Raw genomic sequence first — 21,601 nt, 5'->3', positions numbered from 1 at the left:
TACTGACTCCGACTTCAAAATAAAATTAATATTTTATACATTTGCCATTTATGAAGGAGTCAGAGTCGGAGTCAGACAGTAGAAAAATTAATATACATTTGCCATTTATGAAGGAGTCAGAGACGGATAGTAAAAAAATAGAGGAGTTGGAGTCGGAGTCGAAGGTTTGACATACCAACTCCACAGCCGTGCTTCACGGCTATGTGTGGATTCGAACCCTGGTCTCCCAGTTTGTAGTCCAACACCTTAACCACTACACCGGTTTGAAGACAACAGGGAACCTCCAGACTATACTACTGAGGGAAGCTGCCTGGTACCTGAGGACAGCTGCACTAAACCCTTTGTCCAAACCTGAGTGTAAAAACCCCCGAAAAGCCTGAACACTTCTGGACAATGGATTCACCAAGATTTTTGAGCACCAGCTCAAAAACACCTTCCAAGTGGGAGAGAAACCCCTATTGGTAGACTGTTTACATGAGGCCAATATTATATCCAGGCCTTTCCGCCAAAAAACGTGTCCCCCAACCCGATCCACTCAGCCTCCAAGCTGTCAGTCATACACTCCATTAATTGGAAACAACTACCACTGTAGTTCCCTCACTGTAGCTCCAGCCGGGTCTGGAATGGACACCCAGATTCTCACCTTTGCTTCCATACCTTCATCAGGAATACCCACCACCACCACCACGCTGCCCCTGCTTGGGGCTGGAGCGAGCGCAGGCTGATAGCTTGTTGAGCCTTGTGCTGGCGGCTCACAAGAACCCATCACGTCTCCCATGTGACAGGAGTCATGGCGGGAGAACGAGGAAGAGGCAGGCAAAGCCATAAAGTGGCAGCCACGGCTGTTCTGTGTGATTAGGAAAAAAGCGGAGGAAACTGCTGCAATGGCGAACCGCCAAAACGGGCACCGCTCAACCCCCTGCTGCCATGCACGATCCGATTTGGGGGCTAGATACCCCCAGTCAGCATACCTCCCTGGTTCTTGTCCTTGGAAGGGGGGGAGCTGGATCCCGCGATCCCGCTCAGTACGAGAGTGGTGAAAACATGGCTCCATGGATCAAGAAGTCAGTCTCCCTTCAAAAGTGGCTGCCGCTGTTGCTAAAGCACTGTGGCTAGCCACGCTCAATTGCATTCAAGAACGCCTCACACAGCGCCAAACTGCCCAGCTGGACTGAACAGGATGGAGATGGAAGAGAGAAATAGCTGATAAATTAAGGAGAGGAGAACGAATGAAAGCAGAAAGAAAGGTTAGGTTTTAGTGTTATTGTTGGAATTTTAAGGTTTTAATGTGAATTATATGTTTTTATGTTGTACGTCACCCAGAGTGGCTAGTAAACCAGCCAGATGGACGACTAATAAATTTAATAAATAAATAAATAAAATAAATAAACAGAAAAAACAGCAAAAAACAGAGGTAAAAGGAAGTTCCGAACAGAGAAAACAAAAGACCCAACCTTCACAGGCAGGGCTGGTCTGGAGGGCGGGATGACTCCTCCCCCTGGAGAGGAGACTAAGAAGTTTCTAGACCCTGCCTGTCACAACCAGTAGGAGAAGTCATCCCTAATCAGGAATGTCCTCCAGCCCTATCTAGCAAATGTCAGATGGCTAGAAGGAACTGTGACTGACCAGAATATGAAATATGTTCATGCATAATAAAAGGAAAAAGGCTTTTTAACATCTTCATTCAAAACAGTCAGCTCAGAGAGCAAGGTTACCATCAGCTCCTGATTCCAACCAAATAACTGGATCACACAGTTTTCAACTCAGCTGAATCCACAATGAATGTGTGTTTCTCTGCTATCCTAAGATGAAGATATAAAACCCACTGGATAATGTAGTAATGGCTTTCTCAGAAACCTATTCTGTATCAAATAATCTCTCTGGCCTACCTCTTATCCTTACCTTCAGCATCCTATGAAACAGAAGGAAGCGGAGAAAAAATGGCTATTAAATTTCCCATGTTATCAATTCTTTAGTTCATTGAAATTGGGCTGGATATCTGTGTGTGTGTTTTATTTGCACTTAACTGTGAGGAAGAAAGATATGCACTATTTTGTTAACAGTTTTAAATGTGTGCCTAACAAGAAGATACACCTAACTTAAACTAGGTAATTTCATTTTACTTACTAGCAAAATTATATCATCATCTGGTGAAGTTTAGACTTATGGCTCCAATCCTGCCCTGCAGGGTGGTGGTGGACAGATTAAGATAGTCTGCCCCCAGAGACTAATGGAATTCACTGGATTCCTGAATGCCCTGGGGAAGTTTCCAGTAGATAGAGCAGGTGACCCTATTGAAGCCTCTGTCATGCTATGGAACAATAAGATGTGTTGGGCTCTTAATACAGGTGGCACTGAGTGCCCTCTCTGGCATTGTGGAGCCTGGTTTGCATGTTGGTACACAAGTGAACTAAGGGCAATAAAATAGGCTGGACGATGGCTAGAGCGCAAGTGGCAAAAGACACACTGTGTGGCTGACCGGGCATGTAAAACAGCATAACAGTGCCTACTGGGTGGCAGTGAGGGCGGTGAAGAAGGCCTACTTCTCTGCCTCCATTGCATCCTCAAGTAGCCGTCCAGTGGAGCTCTTTTGTATTGTCAGGGGTCTGTTGACATCAGCTCCAGGAAATGGATTTTTAGACCCTTTGGAGGCCCACTGTGAATTGTTTGCAAGGTGCCTTGAAGGTAAAGTTACTTGCCTTTGTAGCAATCTTGATGCCCCATCCACATCTGCTATAGTTCCCAGTGAGGTGTCCAACACAATGTCTATTGCAACTTCTTGGGATCAGTTTCAGTTGATATGGAACTGAATCAGCCTTGGTTCCCTGACGGATTACCTTTATTGGGAGGACAGGGGGAGTATGATCCTGTTATTCTTACTTGATCTTTCAGAGGCTTTTGATACCACTAACCATGGTATCCTTCGGAGCTCACTTGGAGAGATGGATATCGGCTGCACTGTTTTACAGTGGTTCTGATCCTATCTCCAGGGTCATTTTCAGAGAATAGCATTGTTGATTGTTTTTCGGCTCCCTGGCAGTTGTGCCGTGGGGAGCCAGAGAGTACCATCTTGTCCCTGATGCTGTTTAACATCTATATGAAGCCCTTAGGAGTGGTCATCAGGAGATTTGAGGCCAGGCGTCAGCAGTATGTTGATGACACCCAGCTCAATTTCTTTATAACATCTGAATTGGGAGATGCTGTGCATGTCCTGGACCAGTACCTGGACTTGGTGGTGGGCTGGATGAGGGCCAATAAACTGATTCGGAATCCTAGCAAGTTGGAAGGGCTGTGGGTTGGTGGTTCCTGAATTCGGATAACTGAACAATTGCCTACTTTGGATGGGGTCATGCTACCTCTGAAAGAACAGGCTTGTAGTCTGGGTGTGCTCCTGGATCCATCTTTGTCACTGGAGGCCCAGTTGACCTTGGTGGCTAGAAGTGCCTTTGGCCAGCTTCAGCTGGTAAGACAGCTGTAGCAGTTGCTGGACAGGGATAGCCTGATCACTGTTGTGGATGCACTGGTGACCTCCAGGCTGGATTCCTGTAATGTGCTACCCTTGAGGTCGGTTCAGAAGCTGCAGCTGGTGCACAATGCAGTGGCGCAACTACTCACTGGGGCAGGGTATTGCCAGCATGTTACCCTGCAACGGAAATAATTGCACTGGCTGCCCATTAGCTGCCATTCCAAGTTCAAGGTGCTGGTTTTGGTGTACAAAGCCCTATATAGCTTGGGACCAGGATACCTGAAAGATCATCTTACCCCTTATATACCCAGTCCATCATTACACTCTGCAGGTGAGAGCCTCCTGCAGGTACCATCTTATCAGAAGTGTCATGCCTCCCTTGGATGAGTACTCAGAGGAGGAGGAGGAGCACGGGATTGGCACAGCAGACCCAGGAGAAGGAACAAGTAGACCCACTCCAGAAGCAGCTCCAGACCTCCCACCACTGGAAGATGTTCAGGATACAGCTGGGGCCCCTTAGTCAGAATCAGAGAGTGAACAGGAGGCCCCTTCACTCCCTGCAGAGCAAAGACATGTGCAAGTAGAAGAGGAACACAAGCGTTCTGGCCGTTTAAGGCTACAAGCTCCAGGGAGTTGGAGGGCTGATTGCTAGCACCTGAACCAGGGAGGAGAGCTTAAAAGGCTGTGAGTGGCTTGGGGCTCTTGCTGGAAACACTGTCAACCTTTCATAACTGCTTGTAGCTAGGCCAGCTTGTAATCGGATGTCTTTGACCCTGCCGTGTCTCATTTGATCCCCGGTACCTTGATTTTGGACTTCCCCAGGACTCGTCTGTTCTTCCCTCTCTTGGTATTTACATTGACTGTAACTGCAGGCCTCTTTGCCTCAGGCCTGACAGATTTACCGTTTCTTTGCCTCAAGCCTGACAGATTTACGGCCTGGCTGTTGGGCGTTATCTGTTAATTACCTTACTGCAGCCATAAACTATTCCCCTCAGATGACACAGACCAACAAGAAGGTCTGTTCTGCACAACAAAGGAAGAGGATCTCTGGTGTAGTGGCACCTACAGTACCCTTTGGAATTCCCTCCCCTTAAATATTAGACAGGCACCATCTCTGCTATCTTTTTGGTGCCTACTGAAGACCTTCCTCTTTCAACAAGCCTTTTAAGTAGAGACCTTATCCCAGTCTGTGTCTGTGGTGGAATTGCTTTTTAAGATCTTTTTGTTTTAGTATGTTTTCAAAGATGTTTTGTTTTAATATGTTTTAGAGCTTTTTTAATGTCTTTGTTTGCCACCCTGGGCTCCTTCTGGGAAGAAGGGTGGGATATAAATGTAATAAACAAACAAACAAATAATAGAAATAAATAACTAAATATAAATTAAGAGATACTGTGCAATAGTGTTTCTGGCATCAAGACCTTTGATATGAATGTCCAATGTCAACATAGATATAATGGACAAGTATAGCTAGGTCATTAGGAGTTGCTAAACACCTAGAGTTCTGATGTTGGAATTGCTTTTTCATATATTTCTAAAACTTTTAAAAAGTGTTTTTAAAGCTTTTTAGAGAATGTTTTTAAAGATGTTTTGTTTTAATATGCTTTTAATGGTGGTTGTAATATATTCTGAAGTCTGTTTTTATGATGTTTTAAATGTTTTTTAGTGCTTTTGTTTGCCATCCTGGGCTCCTACTGGGAGAAAGGGCAGGATATAAATCAAATAAATAAATAATAATAAATAAATGTCAGGGGGTATCCTCTGTTTAATAAAGTACTCTAATCCTTTTGATATTAAAAGCTTCATTTTACATATGTACATGCTGATATGTGTTAGGGCTGTGTAAGGCACCCTCAATTTGGTTCAGGGCCCAATTCAGCAATCCTGATTGGGCCGGATTGTCCCACACCTGATCTGACTCAGGCCCTGAATTGAATAAGGCCCCTCTGTTTGACTCTTGGGACTCTCTCTAGCCCATCCTCCCTTGGCAGCCATGCCCCTTACCAGCCCTGTTTGCACCCTCCTTGAGCGTTTTTGCATGGCTGGATGTGTCCTTGAACTTTGATAATACTTCCTGCTTGCCCGGAGGGGGAGTGCGTCTGTGAAACTAGCCCACTGTACAAAAGTAAAATTCCCATTTGATGCTCTGCCACATTTGCTACTGGTCTCACCCACCACGGGCGTATGGCCCCTTGAAGGTTCCGCCCCCCTGTTGTAGAGCATGTCAAAATCTAAATTTAAAAGCAGATGTTTTTAAAATAGGATGTAGTGAGGATGATGACTCACCACTAACAATGCAAACAAAATGACTCCACAGCTCCAGACGTCTGCTTTTCTCCCATCATATTTCTCTCCCTGTGTAATATGGAAATAAGAGGTTGAACCCAAAAGTTGTTAGATAAATAATTATCCAAGTGTCCTTGAATTCAGTGGGAGGGAACAATGAGAAAGTTATTTTTGTTATTACAGTTTGGCAGGTAAGAAGTAGGGAAGACTACCATTTGAAAAGAACAAAGGATTTATTTTAAAATGTAAACAATAATTTTAACATAACTAGATAAGTAGCAACTATGACATAAAGACTCTCCAAGTCCTAAGCCTCCCTTTTCCCATCTGTCCCTCTGTCCTACATAGAATGTTAAGCTCTGCGTTTAAGGATCTCTGAGTCACTGAAAATATATTGCATTCATCTACATTATACTACATATAGTACTATAGCATGGGCATAGTACCCACTCACAGAGGGGTTGGCTTAGCCTTAGTGTGTATGCATGCACACAGAGCACCAGTAAGTAACATCCAGATGAGAGAGAAGGCTGGATATGGATAGGAAGTTATGTACGTACCTCCCATTCCTGAGAATGTATTTGGTAATGTGGTGTGCACTATGTGTGCACAGAGGGAAGAAGGGACAAAAGGGTTCTAGTGAATACTATGTCAACTCTCAGAACAGAGATGGGGAACCTTTGGCACATGGGCCTGGTTAGGCCTGCCACAAGTTCCAATTTGGCCTGTGAAGCCACTTTCCTGGAACCATGCCCACCTGCTCCACACCTGACATCATATTTGCACAGGCTGGATGTCATTTGTGACATCAGGTATGGGGAAGTAAGGACATGGCTACAAAGGAACAATCAGGAGCTTAAAGTAAACTTCCAATTGTTCCTTTGTAAGCAGGGCTCGCACTCACAGCAAGCCCCACTGGGATCAGCTGCACTAAAGAGTTCCCCACTGGCAACTCTCTAGCACAGCCGAGGGAGCTTGCTGTCAGTGCTGATCAGCTGATTGGCGCTGTAAGCAAGCCCCATTTTTTCTATCTGAAAGTGTGGTTTGAATCCAAACCATGCCTCAAGTGGACTTCAAAGGGGCTTGCTGTAACTGACTTTGAACTTTGAGCCCCTTTGAACTTTGACAGATGGATGGGGCCACTCACATATCAAAGCTGGCCTGCAAGGGAGTGGAGGAATTAAGGATCTGGTCCACTGGCTGGATCTAATTCCCTACCCCTACCTCAGAATGAGCACATGGGTAATTAAAAGAAGATTAAAAGACTAAAAAAGGAAACTTTGATTTCCAGTTCAACAATCTATGCTGTTGTTGTTCTAAATTTACCCCATGGCATGAAGAAAAATGTCTGGAGAACTCTTATTAAGAACCATTGTATGCCTTTGTCTATGATCAAGAGGATGACAGGGGAATGTATTGGAATGGTATGGATAAGGAAAAGATTGAAGAATCAGCACAAAATCTGAAATGTCAGAGATGCCTTGAGGATATCAAAAAGCTATTTCTCTCCCAATTGGTTCTTTATGGGGCTTGGAATTAGTCATATTTGCCAAATCATTACATCAGCTGTCAATCCCTTGCAACTGATTTTATGAAGCTTAAATTCACAATTGTCCCCTGAGTCTGCAAGTGTCTTTTCTTTACTAGGCTGCCAGGGGCTGCAAGAGTATAGCCCCTCTGATGCCCAGTGACAAACCAAGAGCAGAACATGTTTCACTTTTCTTAGATGAAAGCTGAGAGTGCAGAAGGGGGTCAAAAAAAGACATGGATGAGTTTGCAGGGGAAAATAAATCAAGTAAACACAGGGAGCTGTTGCTCTGACTGCTGATGTTCATGTGAATGTCCTTGCACTGAAATTTTGTAAACTCTTTGCATTATTGAGATACCCAGACAATGTGGGAAAATGTAAGCCTTTTGCAATACAAGCTGAGGACTAACCAGTGTCATCTAATAATAAAAGAGAGTAAGATATATTGTAATAGGACTTCAAGCTCACTTACCCGGATTACTTCTGGGCAGGCATAATGTGGTGATCTGAAAAGCAAAACATGATCCAATGAGTGCAGAATCCCTTCTTATTTTTTATTTATTGTATGTATGGTTTTTCAGAGCCAGCTCCAGCACTAGAGGAATATGAGGGGAAATTCTAAAGTTCACCTAATCACTGTAAGATATTAAAAATCGGCTGAAAGAGAGAGTTTTCACTAACCATCTAAAACTGACAGATGTCGTCAGCTGGTGAGTTACCACTTGATGACACAGCTGAATATGAAAGAATAACTGGAAAAAATACCTATTTATTATATAAGCCTTTGGCCATAGGAATATTAATAGTATAGTGAAGCAAAATAAAATACATGGACAAAATTATATATCCAGCCAGCATACTAGCTAAAATACAGGTTAATATCACCCAAAAACCATTATACCTCACAATTCTGACAACAGACTCTATTTCTGCTAATAAAAGCAGCTAGGACCACATCTAAATTAACAAGTCCCTAAAACTGTTATCAACAAATCCATCAAATGCCTCCATTCAAAATATTATGACTTGAGATGACACCAGTGTCAGGCATGTGGTGCTTAGAGCAGGAGCGACACAGATCAAGTACTAGTTTCCTGTTTCACTGGGACTCCTGGCTGGAGAAGAGAACTACAGGTAGTTCCAGCTGAGGCACTTGTACACCAGCCCCAAACTATCATGGCTCGGGGGAGGGGGGTGTTCAGAACCACACCAGAGAGCCAATACAGTGCTACTCTCTAATACAAAACTCTGCTTCTTTCCTTTAGTCTGGGCAATGTGCTGCTGAGGGAAGTAACCAGATTTTCTATCAGGGCCAGGCCAGTACATTAATGATCTTCGGCTTGCCTGACTTCAGTCCACCTGCTGTCTGCTTGTCTGCTCAAAGTATTTGCCTCCCCTGGGCCAAGTGCTTGAGTGATATAGAAACAATTATGCCACTGCTTTACGCATTAATCAGGACACTTCCTTTTATGCTTTTTATCTTCAGAGAACCTTAAACAGATTTGTTTTCCTCACCAAAGAGGAAGTTGGGGAATGATTGCTCTAAATAATCCATAGCTGTGCTCTTGAATTATATTGTGTAGTTGTCATTAAATATCATTCTTCTGCTCTTCCATTTTTTATTGGGCATAACAGCTTGCTGATCCATGATTTCTACATATGGCCCATCAAAGCACTGAGGGGAAAAACTGGACAACAGCAGGAATCCCCACCAACATAACATGCGCTCAGACCACTGTCTGCTGCTGTGCTCCCTGCCTGGCAACTAATTGAGAAACAGTTCCATGAAATCAATTATTCATTCCGACATGCCACATAATAATTTTGCATCCTAGAAATTATATAGCAGCAGCCATTTGCTTTATAGCCTTCATTAGAAGCTGCCTGACAAAGCAAGAGGGACCTAAACAGTTCTAATAATATATGCAGATATCAAACAAACCCTTTTTTAAAACCATCACATGGCAGATTACCAGGAAGTCCTTATTGTGCATATATGCTTCCGGGATGAAATAATTACACAGTGGATAATGCCAGCTTCAGATCATTATGTTTGTATCTCTGTGCCATATCCTTCACTAATTCACTGGGATGTTACTGGTATATAGTACACATCTGCTATCACTATTATGGATGAACTGTCCCAAAGAAAGGGCTTCATTTTGTAGTAACGGCACAAATACATTCAAACTATTTGAAACTCCCTGTTTCATGCAGGCTAAATTAAGGATGTACACATAAGCATGTGTGAATAGCAACCTTATGTGGAAGACAAACGCCAAACATTCATGAACAGATCGGGTATTTGGTACTGGTATGTTATGTACTATGAACCAGTGTTGGCTAAACACAGAATTAGTGAATGTTGAGGCACATGAAGCTAGAATATAGTCCTTTACAACTGATATTTTGTATTAACACTAATCCATCCAATGGCACTGAGAGTTTGGGCCAAAACAGAAATAAGAAATCAATGATAATAACTGCTTTTAAACATCATAGCAGCCCTGGTGTGTGTGCATGTATGTACACATGTATGCTTTTGGACTGGAATTGTAGCACTAGGAAAAGCAAAATATGATACCTGCATATTGTCTCCCATGGGAGCAATATTAACTTTCAAGGAGAGCCATTTAAGTCAGGGAAATGGAGGAAAGAGTTTAAAAACCGCTCCACCAGGCCACAGCTCTGATTCAAATTGCCCCTCTCCGCAGCTGTTTTTATTTGAAAAAGTCATGGGAGATCTGGTTCATGGATCTTGCACATTACATCCAGTGTACCCCTCATGTTCAAATGAATCCAAGCAATCAGGTATTACTGTATTCATGCATTTTTCTGCATGTTTCTTGCTTTTGGCCAGCTGCACAAAACCACTTGCACTCTGCCTGAGCTCCACTAATCTAACATGGTATTGTGAGTGGATTCTCCCCACCTTCTGCAACAAGTTTGTCCCTGCTGCACCCCATAAAATATAACTTACAACCAGGAAGTTCTTCTAAATTATGTTTAGTCATGTAAGTCATGTAAATCATGCAAAAGAAAAAAGGAAGGATTTTGTGTTTTCAGCTACAAAAGAAAGAAACAAAAGGCTATGGCTAATGTTTTATATGGATGAAACAGGGGAGCAGGGAGCAATAGGAAGAGAATTCAGGCTAACCTGACCACTCCACAACTGCACCTCAACTGCTTTGACAGCAACATGAGCTCTTGGCATATCCACTCTAAATTTCCTGCCAATTCATAGCAACTGTATATCTCCAGCTTTATCTTGCTCACAGCTCTAAACAGGATCCTCAGGCCAGCCAGGATGCACAGAAAACTAATTTCCATGCTGTCAATCACCAAACAACTCTGACTCCTTTAGATTTGATTTGCACAGAAGAAAATCCAAATTTAATCAAAAATCTATTTATCTTTTTACAAACTCATGAATATTTCTTTGGCTCTTATCGCTAATTATTCAATGCATGTGCCCCACAACTTTATCCCTGCCTCTTCCCCCTAGGCATCTCCTCATCTCTTCTGCTGCATCTCCAGGCAGTAATGCTACAATCTGCACAGCGTATTCAATAACAATATCACTCAGCAAGATCAAGAAACAGTTTTCGCCAGTAGCCTCTGCTGTGGTACATTGGAAGAGGCATGAGGATTAGAAAAGCTGGGGGGGGGTTGTCTTCTCTGAGTTGCAAACTGTACACAGCAACAGAACTCTGAAATACCATTCTACAGGCCTTGACTTGAGCATGAAGCATAATGATTTGGCAGTACAGTCTCATTCTGTCACTCTCAGGGCAGAACTACATACAAGACACAGGTTTGGAAAGTAGCTGGTAGGGGGCACAGCAGAGGAAAAGCTGGCAGGCAAGTGAAAGATTAAGCATCTTCCTAATGCCTAAAGCTTCTCTGCTGCAAACTATGCCCTCCAAGCCCCCATTTGCACAGAAGCACCAAAAACAGCAGCAGCACTTTACAGACATGAGGCTGAGTTGGAACATGTATGTTGTTTTGGGTTCAGGAAACATGCATGTTAGCTCTGGTTCATTCGTTATTATGTGAACCTCATGTGATTATTTCAGAAGTCCAGGAAGCCATCGAGCGTATATGGAGAACCAGCACTACTAGGGAGCGGGTTTATATATGGCTGCCCAGATTTACTCACTTGCTGTCCCATAACATAAAATTCTCTGGGTGGCTTTACAGTAAGTATGGGGGGGGGGGGAAGCAAAATTTAAAGTAAAACACAACCATTAAAAAGGGGAGAAAGCCCTATATTAATACAGCAAAATAAAACTCACTGCACACATACACACACAATTAAAAACAGATTTAAAAACGGAGGACCAGATTACTGAAGCTATTTGAAAGGCCTGGGTGAAAACAATGGTTTTCAGTTCGCACTGAAAAGATAATTAAGATAGCACCACTGGGCAGGCCTCCCTGGAAAGGCTACTTCATAACTGGGGTGCCACTACTGAAAACATCTTCCTGGTGTTTCCTGGCATGGTACACCTGCCTGATTATCATGATGGGGTGCTTTGGAAAAATTATGCTATCATCATAGAATTCAGGGTGGCTGGTTATAGAGCAACTCGGTAGAGGTATCAGTTCATACAGTCAATGCTTCTAGGAGATTTTTGCCTGGCTGCAAACCACATGAATGTTGTCTTGTGTGAACCAACATTCACTGCCTGAAGGAATATATGGTACAAATAATCTAATACAGGTTAGCTATTATCTCAAACTAACAGCTTAAGGAGGGGACCCTTGGGCACAGGCTATCAATGCTCCCCTTGTTCCCTTGCTTTCCTCCTTAAACCTATGTGAAGGCCCAGGGGGGGAAATGGAACAATATGGGGGGGAAACTACTTCTTTCTGATTTTTTTTGTTTTTCAGGAAAAAAACAAAACAAAAAAGGCTTCAGGAAAAAAGGGGGGGAAACACCCAATTTTTTTCCATTTTGTCCATCCCAAGACAATAACATAAAAAATACAATGTCATATCCACATCATTCCACCAGACAAAACATCAAAGATGATAAACTAAAAAAGGCATAAAAGCCTCTATTCCCATCGCATTGAATATCTGGAAGTAGAGGACCATCTTGACCTGGCATGAAAAAGATCATGAAGTCAGCCCCATGGAGGCCTTGCTAGTTACATGTAACTTAGGTTGGTGTGGTGCCTACACTAGTGATCCAGTGTGTGTTTCTTCTGGATTACTTTGCCCCTTTTCCCAGTATATCCATGTGTGGCTGAGTAAGCATTTACAATTCATACATGAAAAAGAACAGGAGAAAAATGGCTCAAATAAGCTTTTCAGGTTGCTTTACCAAGTGGCAGCTTGAGGGGACAATGGTCCTTGGGATATCTACCTGAACATCATGAGGAATATTCACTAATAGGCAAAAAACCCTTGCGGATGAAGAATGTACCTATAGCCCACAGATATTTCTACCAAACTTTAAAAAGCAGGGAAATTGGGCAGCTATAGTGAATGCACCAGGGGAGCAGGAGACCTGAACTCCTCTCTGAGATATTGTACTGCCCTACAAAGTTGTCAAAATGCAAACACAATTTGGTAAGAAATGGGATCCTGTGCAAGTTTGCTGAGAATGGATTGATCATTTGCATGCTTATTGAGTTAAGTGGGATTTACACACACACACCAGGCAATCATGCTTAGGATACGTGAAACTGACCACAGGGGATGGGGAAGGGAGGAGGGGGAGGAGGGAGGGGTGGAAAGGCAGAGGGGAGGACTGGGATGGGAGCAGGCAGGAGGGGGAGGGGAGAAGAAGGACAGATGTGGTCGTTTGCATGTTTATTGAGTTCAGTGGGATTTACTCCCGTGCAATCATGCTTAGGATAGGTAAAACTGACTGGGGGGGAGGGACGGAGGGCTGGAGTGGGCAGGGAAGGCGGAAGAAGGAAGAGGGGAGGAGAAAGGGAGAGGAAAGGGGAAGGAGGGAAAAGGCAGGTCTGATCATTTGTATGATTATTGAGTTGAATCGGATATACTCCTATGCAATCATGATTAGGATAGGTAAAACTGACCAGGCTGGGCCTGTCAACCAAGACGTCTTCTGTATCTTTCACAGTTGGGCAGGGGGAAGGGACAATTCTACCTTGTGGTTTTTCCCATTACAATGTTGCAAGAACACCGGCACTTGGCTGACTTTCTCTTCTCCTAAAGATACAGGATCAGTCTCAGGCCCTGAACCTGGCAACCCTACCTCCTACCCAAATTTAAAACAAAGCTGTCCCTGGCCACATCCACACCAGGCCTCTATTACACTTTGGACAATCATTATTTATTTATCTATTTATTTAGTGTATTTATATACCGCCCCATAGCTGAAGCTCTCTGGGCAGTTTACAATAACTAAAAACATTAAAAACAAATATACAAATTTAAAAACACATCTTTTAAAAACAATTTAAAACAATTTATCATGGCTTCTCTCAAAGCCATGGCTCAAAGCCAGTCATGGCTTCTCTCAAAGAATCCTGGGAAGTGTAGTTAGTGAAGGGTGCTGAGAGTTGCTAGGAGACACCCTGTTTCTCTCACAGACCTTTAATCAGAGCGGCTGACTAGACCAGTCTGGCCACTGGAGCTCTCTCAGGGGAATTGGAGTCTCCTCTCAGCACCGTTCACAAACTACACTTCCCATGATTCTTTGAGGGAAGCCATGACTATCTCAAGTGAAATCAAGTCTGGTGTGGGTGTGGCCCTCTTATTAGCCAAGCCCAGCAGGTGTGAGGCTTTTAGAACACTGACAGTTGGTCCTTACTGAGCATGCCCGCGTTATAATAGGCTTCCAGTCAAAATTTCTTAAATTAATTAAAAATCAACCAGGCATTTTTTAAACTTTTAAACTGCAGTAGATGAAGGTCAGAGTATGGGGCAAGGTCAGTATTAGGATTACAGGTACTCTGTGAACATGGCTGATTTTTAATGAATTTCAACAGATTATGAGAACTTGCAGAAAAAAGTCCAAAAGGGCTCTGAGTTTTTCTCTCTCTTTTTAGACTTTGAAGTCTCGATTCTCTCTGACTGTTTTGTGTATTGCCATGAAAATTGACAGGGTTGTTAAGCAAGCGTTTCTGAGTTCAGAACTATAAATTTTGTAAGGTTTTGTTTTGAAATGAGCTTATGGGAAGCCTCAGAATGGCATGGGGGATATTTTCCATTTAACATTGCAGAATGTGAAAAATCCCCGCTGACTATAGTATACAGCCACTCTTGTGGCTGTATAATGATGGGGAAGTTAGTATTCTTTAGTGAGGTGCAGATTTCTCTACAGGAAAACCCAGAAATGGAGCCCTGATCAGGAACCTCTCTTGGAATGATATGTGGACTCTGCTAGCTATTCACAATATGTCTTTGGGGCTGGAGGGGGGAACCTGGTGGTGGAAACACTCTTGGGTGCAATTCTTCCCTGCCACTATCACCTGTATTAGAATAAAGTTGGAACTAATCATTGTCATTCTTTCCCACAAACAAGTAGCTTTCTGGATGAGAGCAAGGATTCCCCACAGAGGCACTGATGTAAACTGGTTGCTGCACAGAAATAGTTAGTAAAGGACCTCTCATCAGCAACATTGGATTTTGTAGAGAATGCCTTTTAGGCCCAGTGCCAGAGGGCTGCCAGGTTGGGCACTAGCTGAGGGCCTCTGCAGCTGCTGGAGCACATGGATATATCTCCTGCTCCATGATCTGTGCTAGCATTGGGATATGGGGTGTGTGCCTCGCAACCTGATGCTTGCACGGATTATGAAGCAGGAACCATCCTCCCTAGCAACATCCCCCTGCTGGCACGGTCTGGCTGCGCCACTTCCCACATAGCACTATCGCCACTATCGGGTGCTTAGATAGGCCTGCCCGCATCAGTGCATTAGCACACTATGCATGCATGCTTGCCTTCACCAAAGATGGCGTTGGGAGCATTAACATGTTCCCCTGCCATCTTGGCAGAGCTTGGAAAAGTTACTTTTTTGAACTACAACTCCCATCAGCCCCAGCCAGCATGGCCACTGGATTGGGCTAATGGGAGTTGTAGTTCAAAAAAGTAACTTTTCCAAGCTCTGCATCTTGGGTGCTGGTAGGTGCATGTGTGCAGCACGCTAACATGGATGGACCTATTTAAGCCCCCAACGGCAGTAGTGCTACCATGTCACTGCTGCCACTGCCGTTGAGGGCCCACTGCAGTCTGGTGCTGGCCCTGATGCATCTTTAGGGATTTGGTTGGGGATGGAGGCAAACCACATAGATGTGTTAACTTCACCATGGTTACTACTCATTTTGAACAGAGGGATTTTGTGTAAGGCAGCACAGAGATTTAGTGCTGCAGCTTATTTCTGAATCAACCTGGCTGCCTGCAGCAATTCCTTTATATCAAGGACTCATTTTTTCCCCTAAGATATGGTAAGAAAATGGTAACTATAAACTAAAAATACATAAATAAAAAGGAGGGGAGGAGCTAATTTCCAGGAGATTAACACAAGTGAAAATGAAGCAAGGAAATGTCAAACCCTGAAATGTTTCTAGGCCTACAGAACTTTGGTGACTGAAAGGGAAATGGCACCTCTAACACTAGTTGACATGAGGTACAAGCTTCTGGGGAGTTCTACATATGCCTAATTGAGCTGTGTAAGACCACTATCATGTTTTTGTAGAAGATGTATCCCTCACAAACCTCCCCAACTGAGGCTCCCACCTAACTCTGCTTCTCTGTTGATGGTTTATCTTAGATTTTGACGGCTAGGTAATGTTTTAAGGGGATCTTGCAACCATTTTCTATATTTTACATTCAAATTATATCACAAGAGAGGTTAGAGATACTTGGTAGATGTTTGCACAAGGCATTTCTGTCAGATGTCCCTTTCCATGCCATTTCTGGATCCCAAGACCCCAGATAAAACCCCTTGCCTTCTAGAGGAGCAGTTACACTGAATCCATGATATACGCTTGAAAGGACTTGAAAGAGTTTTGAAAGATAACACTCCCCTCTTATACATGTACGTATTTGTGTCTCTGTCTGCAACAAAGTGAGGTATGTTACAGACATAGCTCCAGAGCAACTATACAAACAAAGCCCCATTACTCTAGCAATCAGAAAAGTGCAGGTGAACAGCCACAACAAGGAGACCGGATCTGATCTAAGTACTCGTAGACACTATACATTTGACCCAGTTTCAGTCCTGTTTAACTGTTATGGTTCTCATCCAAGGGATCCTGGAAAATGTAACTATGTGAAATATTAAGGAACAAACTTGGCATCTTCATATAACAGCAATTCCTGAGATTGGAGAGGGGGGCACACAATCAAACTAGCTCCAAACAAGTGCTATGTTAGGTAATATTAAGCACAAAATCCCTGGTGATGTCTTAGAACCTGATCTGAAGAGGCTTTTGGTCTTGCTAAGGAAAGCAGGAAATGAGAGAAAAGAAAGCCCATTATTGCACCGGGGGTACCAGTGAAGCTAATCCCAGGTCAAAATAGTATATGTGGAAGAACAGAAAGTTATTATATCCCAGCCAGGTACCTTCATCATAACAAAGCCATTCTGGCTTTTCCCCTGGTGACAATTAAGCACTTGGGGGCTATAACTAGCAATCTGCAATTTCACAAAGTATCACACAGTGGAGAAGTGGCTCTGGGACAGTTGGGAGAGCCTTCTCAGCATTTAATTGCCTTGAATTTTCTTTGCCTAGAAGGTAAAGGCAAGCGAGAGAATGAAGAAATCTGAACTAATAAAAGCTGCATCGTGCCAACTCCCCAGCTCCATCCACTCTCTGCTGTTTGCTCATGGGCCTCCCTGACTCTTGGAGAAATGCAAAGACTTGCTGAATTACCCCTGGGCTTCAGGGATCAGCCCTCCAGCACAAAACTTGCCTGGCTATGCAATTTCGATAGTAAGCAGAACGTCTGGGGTTGCCATTTTCTCAACAAACTTTAAATGATACACATTTCTCTGTTGTGTGTATGTGCGCACACAGTTAAAACTGTTCCACCCTCCATATGAAGGTTCCAGAAATGGGAAATTTATTATTATCAAGGCCTGATGTGTAGTCAGCCAGTCAGTGACAAATTCAGTGAAATAGCTAGCCTACTTCCCTTCCCCACTCATTGTTCTCCAAGATATATAAAAACAATAAAGACTGCACTTTTTATCGTTTCCTCCAGGGATGTTTTTATCTATAGCCATCAGCATTAGAGCAAACAATCTTTGCTGATCTAATGAGTAATTCCCTGCAAAAGCTAAAACTGAGAGATGGAATTTAACCCCCCCACACACACACAAACAAAAACAGCAGCTGCTACATAGAGTAGCTTTCTGAAGCGAACCAGAGGTAGATGACCTAATGGAACCTTTTGCAAGAGGATGCTAGGATGGGCAGGCTTGATCTGTATAGGGTAGTCTTTAACGGAACACTTGAACCTTCACATTACACCAATACAGGGTATCTGTTTCGCTGAAGCATCAAACACCATTTGATCCATACAGTTCACCAGATAAAAGTTAACTGCAGATTCTTTTTGTGGCCATCAATAGCACATCCAGCTGTCCAGCACATACTAGAAAATCAACTTCTGAGCACACAAGAGAATGTAGTTGTTAAGATTTAATGGCACATTCATGATTCACTTTTTAAAATTTATGGGCTCTACACTGAGGACAAAGCACAGATGAAACTGTTGCTATGAAAAGCTCGGATGCAGGTTTCCTAAGGGCCTTAGGAGAAGATTGGTCAACATCCTGATGCTGGCTGTAGTCTTCCCCTCCCTCCCATGCCCACATACACACTTTTGGCAATTTTGTGGCATGACATTGTGCATTCCTTCTTATCAGATACATCGCAAGGCACCAGAATCAACCATGCTGGGCTATATGCCAGGAGAATTAATGAAGTGGTGTAATAGCTCACATGGAGGCCTAGTGATTGTGCTTAAAATGTATCAGCAAAGCAGGAGATCACAGAGCTGCTATGTTCTGTTTGTTATATTCACATCTCTTCCATTCCATTGATTTCTTTATTAGTGCATTTTAAGGCAGCAACACCAGGGGTTTGTTCTGCTCCAGGCTCCAAAGTCTGATTCCAGCACTGCCCATAGTTATCACATTTGTCCTCTGAGATTCTAGGCAGGGCTGACAGTGCCATCTGCTATATTACCTGCTGAGTAGCTCCCTACAAATTTGTATGGTCCTACAGGGCAATCTAAAATTGGAAATTAATTTACAAGAAGAGAAAAGAGAAGACTCAAATAGAACTACATAGATTTTTCCATATGTGAGAGTAGAATAAAAGCAACAAAAAACAACAAATTGGAGGCTCATCACTAGAAGCCTATAGTTCGGGGTGGCTAATGTTTTGGCCCTTCAGATGTTGGTGGATTACAGATCCCATCATCCCTGACCATAGGCCATGCTGGCTGGAGTTGATGGGACTTGCAGTCCAATAACATCTGGCAGGCCAGACGTTCTCCCATCCCAGCTATAGTTAATATGACTTGAAACATAGCTTGGAGTACAAATGGTGGTGGTTATCAAACACATCATCTACAACTCTGCTGCTAGCTTTATGGCCAAAGCAGGGATTCCCAAATTATGCTCTAACCCTTCTAAGTAGTCTGTAGATTTTTTTTAAAAGGACCAAGACACTAACATTGATGAATGAAACCAAAGTAGTATAATAGACAGAGTAAGTAAAGATGATGACAGGTAAATCCCCAACAAAGGTGACAGTGAATGAGTTCATTCCTGTCCTTCACTATCCACCACATTATTAAACTGAATGGGATCACTGGCCCAAAGAAGCCTTTGGACAGAATAAAAAATGCATGTTAAAGACTAAGACTGTGATGCAGTAGTTATTCCACTGAGCATGTGTGTGTTTATAATCCTTTAGTTTAACACTGAGAGCTAGTTAACACATCTATGCTGTTTCCAGTTTATGTGCCCCTTGAGATTTTTTTTGAATCCAAGGAAGCCCCTACTGTATACATCGACCCTTCCTAAGTCATCTTCCCCATTTCCATGCCCCCAGATTGTTGTTATGTGATTTTTTTGTATTTTTATTGTGCTTTTGTAAGCTGCTGTGAAAACCCACAGGGTTAGTTGGTTGGGTATTAAATGTTCTAAATAAATCAATAAACGAGGGAAGAAGGTATGTGATGGGAAGTTGCAGATGTTTATTTTTTCTGGGTGTTCCAGGTAAATATTAGGCAAAGATACCCTAGAAATATGAGTTGCTGAAATCCTCCTTCTGTGCTCTCACAGGTTTGTTCCAACCTATGGGCTTGCAGTTATGAGAGGCAAAGTAAACACCAGTCACACAAATTACAAGTCTCTGCATGTGTCGATGTATGCCACTGATCTCTCCTAGATTTCTTACTTTCCAGACCTCATTGCACACAGGAAAATATTTTCCTTGGAAAATGCTGCTGCTTAGACATACTGACAGCAGCAGTCAGTAAAGCTGTTCCTTATTATTACCAGTAGGTGGTGGCAGCGTACAGAGGTTCTATAAATAGCAAATCTAAACTCACTGGGGAAACCTTCAATTGAGTCTCCACAGTAGTCTAAACACAAGGGAAAATCTCACATAGTCTTTGGGGATTTTAAAAGCATATTAACTGCTCTGCTTTCTATTTTTAGGTGTTTTTGGCAGGGATTCCATTCCCCCGTATGCTAGAAACTCATAGACGCACACGCCTGTAGGCTTTTAATGGTTATATTAGAATTGCAATTCACTGTAAATATACAGTATGAAACCAGAGGTTTTACTGAAAAGGGAAACAAATCTTTGCTTCGTGTTGTGTTTTTTAAACAAAAAATATCTCTTATGTAAGAGTGTGTAGGCAGTTTCATTTATTTACTGCAATGCATACTGTTATCTCCCTCTGTGAGTGGAACAGTGTGTGGAAGCCATCTCATCAAAAAAGATGCACATTCCAAGGAAACCTCTCAAAAGACATTCGCATTGAGAAAGCTCAAATTTCAAGCTTTGAAGTATTATGCTTATTGTTTTTAAGTTAACAAAAGGAAGATGCAAGTTTTTCAGAATCCTAATCTCTTAACAGCACAAACTGTTTCTTGCTGAGATGAGACATGGACAAAAATCATGGGACAAGCTTTAAAATATATATTTTAAGGATTTATCAGTTTTGTTGGGAAAATTAACTTTGGTGGGCGCTGGGAATTACATAACTTGCTACATTTAGTAGAGTACTCTTGTACAGACAACTTATCCCAGCAAGGTGGAACTACCATAATGACCTCTTTTACATCCTGGCCCACACACACACCAAGAATATTGCATTATTCCTTCACACACACAAACAAATCAATAAAATAGCGCAACTTCTTAAAGCTAAGTGTGGGGAATACAGCCACTTCTTTAGAGGGAAAGGGCTGAATATAATATAAAAAGAGCCCTGCTGGGTGAGGCCAAAGGTTCATCTAGTCCAATATCCTGCTTCCCACAGTGGCCAACCACTTGCTTTTGGGCAGCCCAGAAGCTATTGCCACTGTACTTGGAAGTTCAACATACCATTATGACTAGTAGCCACTGACTGGCTAACCATCTCTGCTCTATGACCCCATTTGCAACTTACCCACAACTTGTTTCAAGCAAACTGTCACCGACTTGCAGTGATGCCATTCCAAAGTCTGCTATCCGGATGTTATTCTTTTCGTCAAGCAATAGATTTTCTGGTTTTAAATCCCTGTGGCTGTAAAGAGAGGACCAGATCATGGGTTAAGATAGAAAGCAGTCCCCAGCCCCTCCTCAGATCCATTGCGACACAACTCAGCAAATTTAGGGCTCAATTGCTTTGGAATGGCTTCCTTTTTTATCTCCTTGACTCAACCTAGGAGAAAATAAGCCTCTTCATGCCACACTTCCCTGATACTTTTTACGCCACACTTTTTCAGGCCCTGACACTTTTCATGCTGCCCTTTATACCACACTTCCCTGATACTTTTACATAGTGTTATGGGATTGGGGTTGGGCTAGATATTCTCTTGGGATACCTTCAAGCACTGTGATTCTTGATTGTGATTTGTACAGAATGGTTTATGGAACCAGTTAACTTGCTGAGAATTTTCTCAGTGGCCCTGGAAGAGCAGCCAAGTACCTTCCCTTTGTTAAGGAGACCGATCCCAATCCCTGGACTCTTCTGGAAGGGGAGTGCCTTTTGGGGAATCAAGGCTTAGCTTCCCTCCTTCCTTCCAGCTGTGGGATGTATTAATGCAAGGTTTGTGAAAAAGCGAGAGCCAGTGTGGTGTAGTGGTTAAGGTGTTGAACTACGACCTGGGAGA

The 21,601-nt window shown here is 42.9% G+C and overlaps 1 protein-coding gene across 16 annotated transcripts in view; it reads right to left on the bottom strand.

Annotated features, from left to right (window-relative positions):
* Positions 1 to 21,601, bottom strand: part of BRSK2 (BR serine/threonine kinase 2) — a 708,663-nt gene that overhangs the window by 143,089 nt on the left and 543,973 nt on the right. For all 16 annotated transcript variants that reach the window (XR_009760589.1, XM_061610115.1, XM_061610101.1 and 13 more), the window contains 3 exons: positions 20,896 to 21,012; positions 7,750 to 7,783; positions 5,750 to 5,818 (listed from right to left, as the gene is read on the bottom strand). Coding sequence is in view for 15 of the 16 variants with exons in the window: in XM_061610115.1 (XP_061466099.1) it covers positions 5,750 to 5,818; positions 7,750 to 7,783; positions 20,896 to 21,012 (220 nt within the window). In the remaining variant the exon portion in view is untranslated. The remainder of the gene's footprint in view (positions 1 to 5,749; positions 5,819 to 7,749; positions 7,784 to 20,895; positions 21,013 to 21,601) is intronic.

Source organism: Rhineura floridana, chromosome 2 (assembly GCF_030035675.1).
Source record: "Rhineura floridana isolate rRhiFlo1 chromosome 2, rRhiFlo1.hap2, whole genome shotgun sequence".
NCBI classification, from domain to species: Eukaryota; Metazoa; Chordata; class Lepidosauria; order Squamata; family Rhineuridae; genus Rhineura; species Rhineura floridana.
Note: the sequence above shows the minus strand (reverse complement) of the source record. Positions and strands in the feature narration are given on the sequence as shown.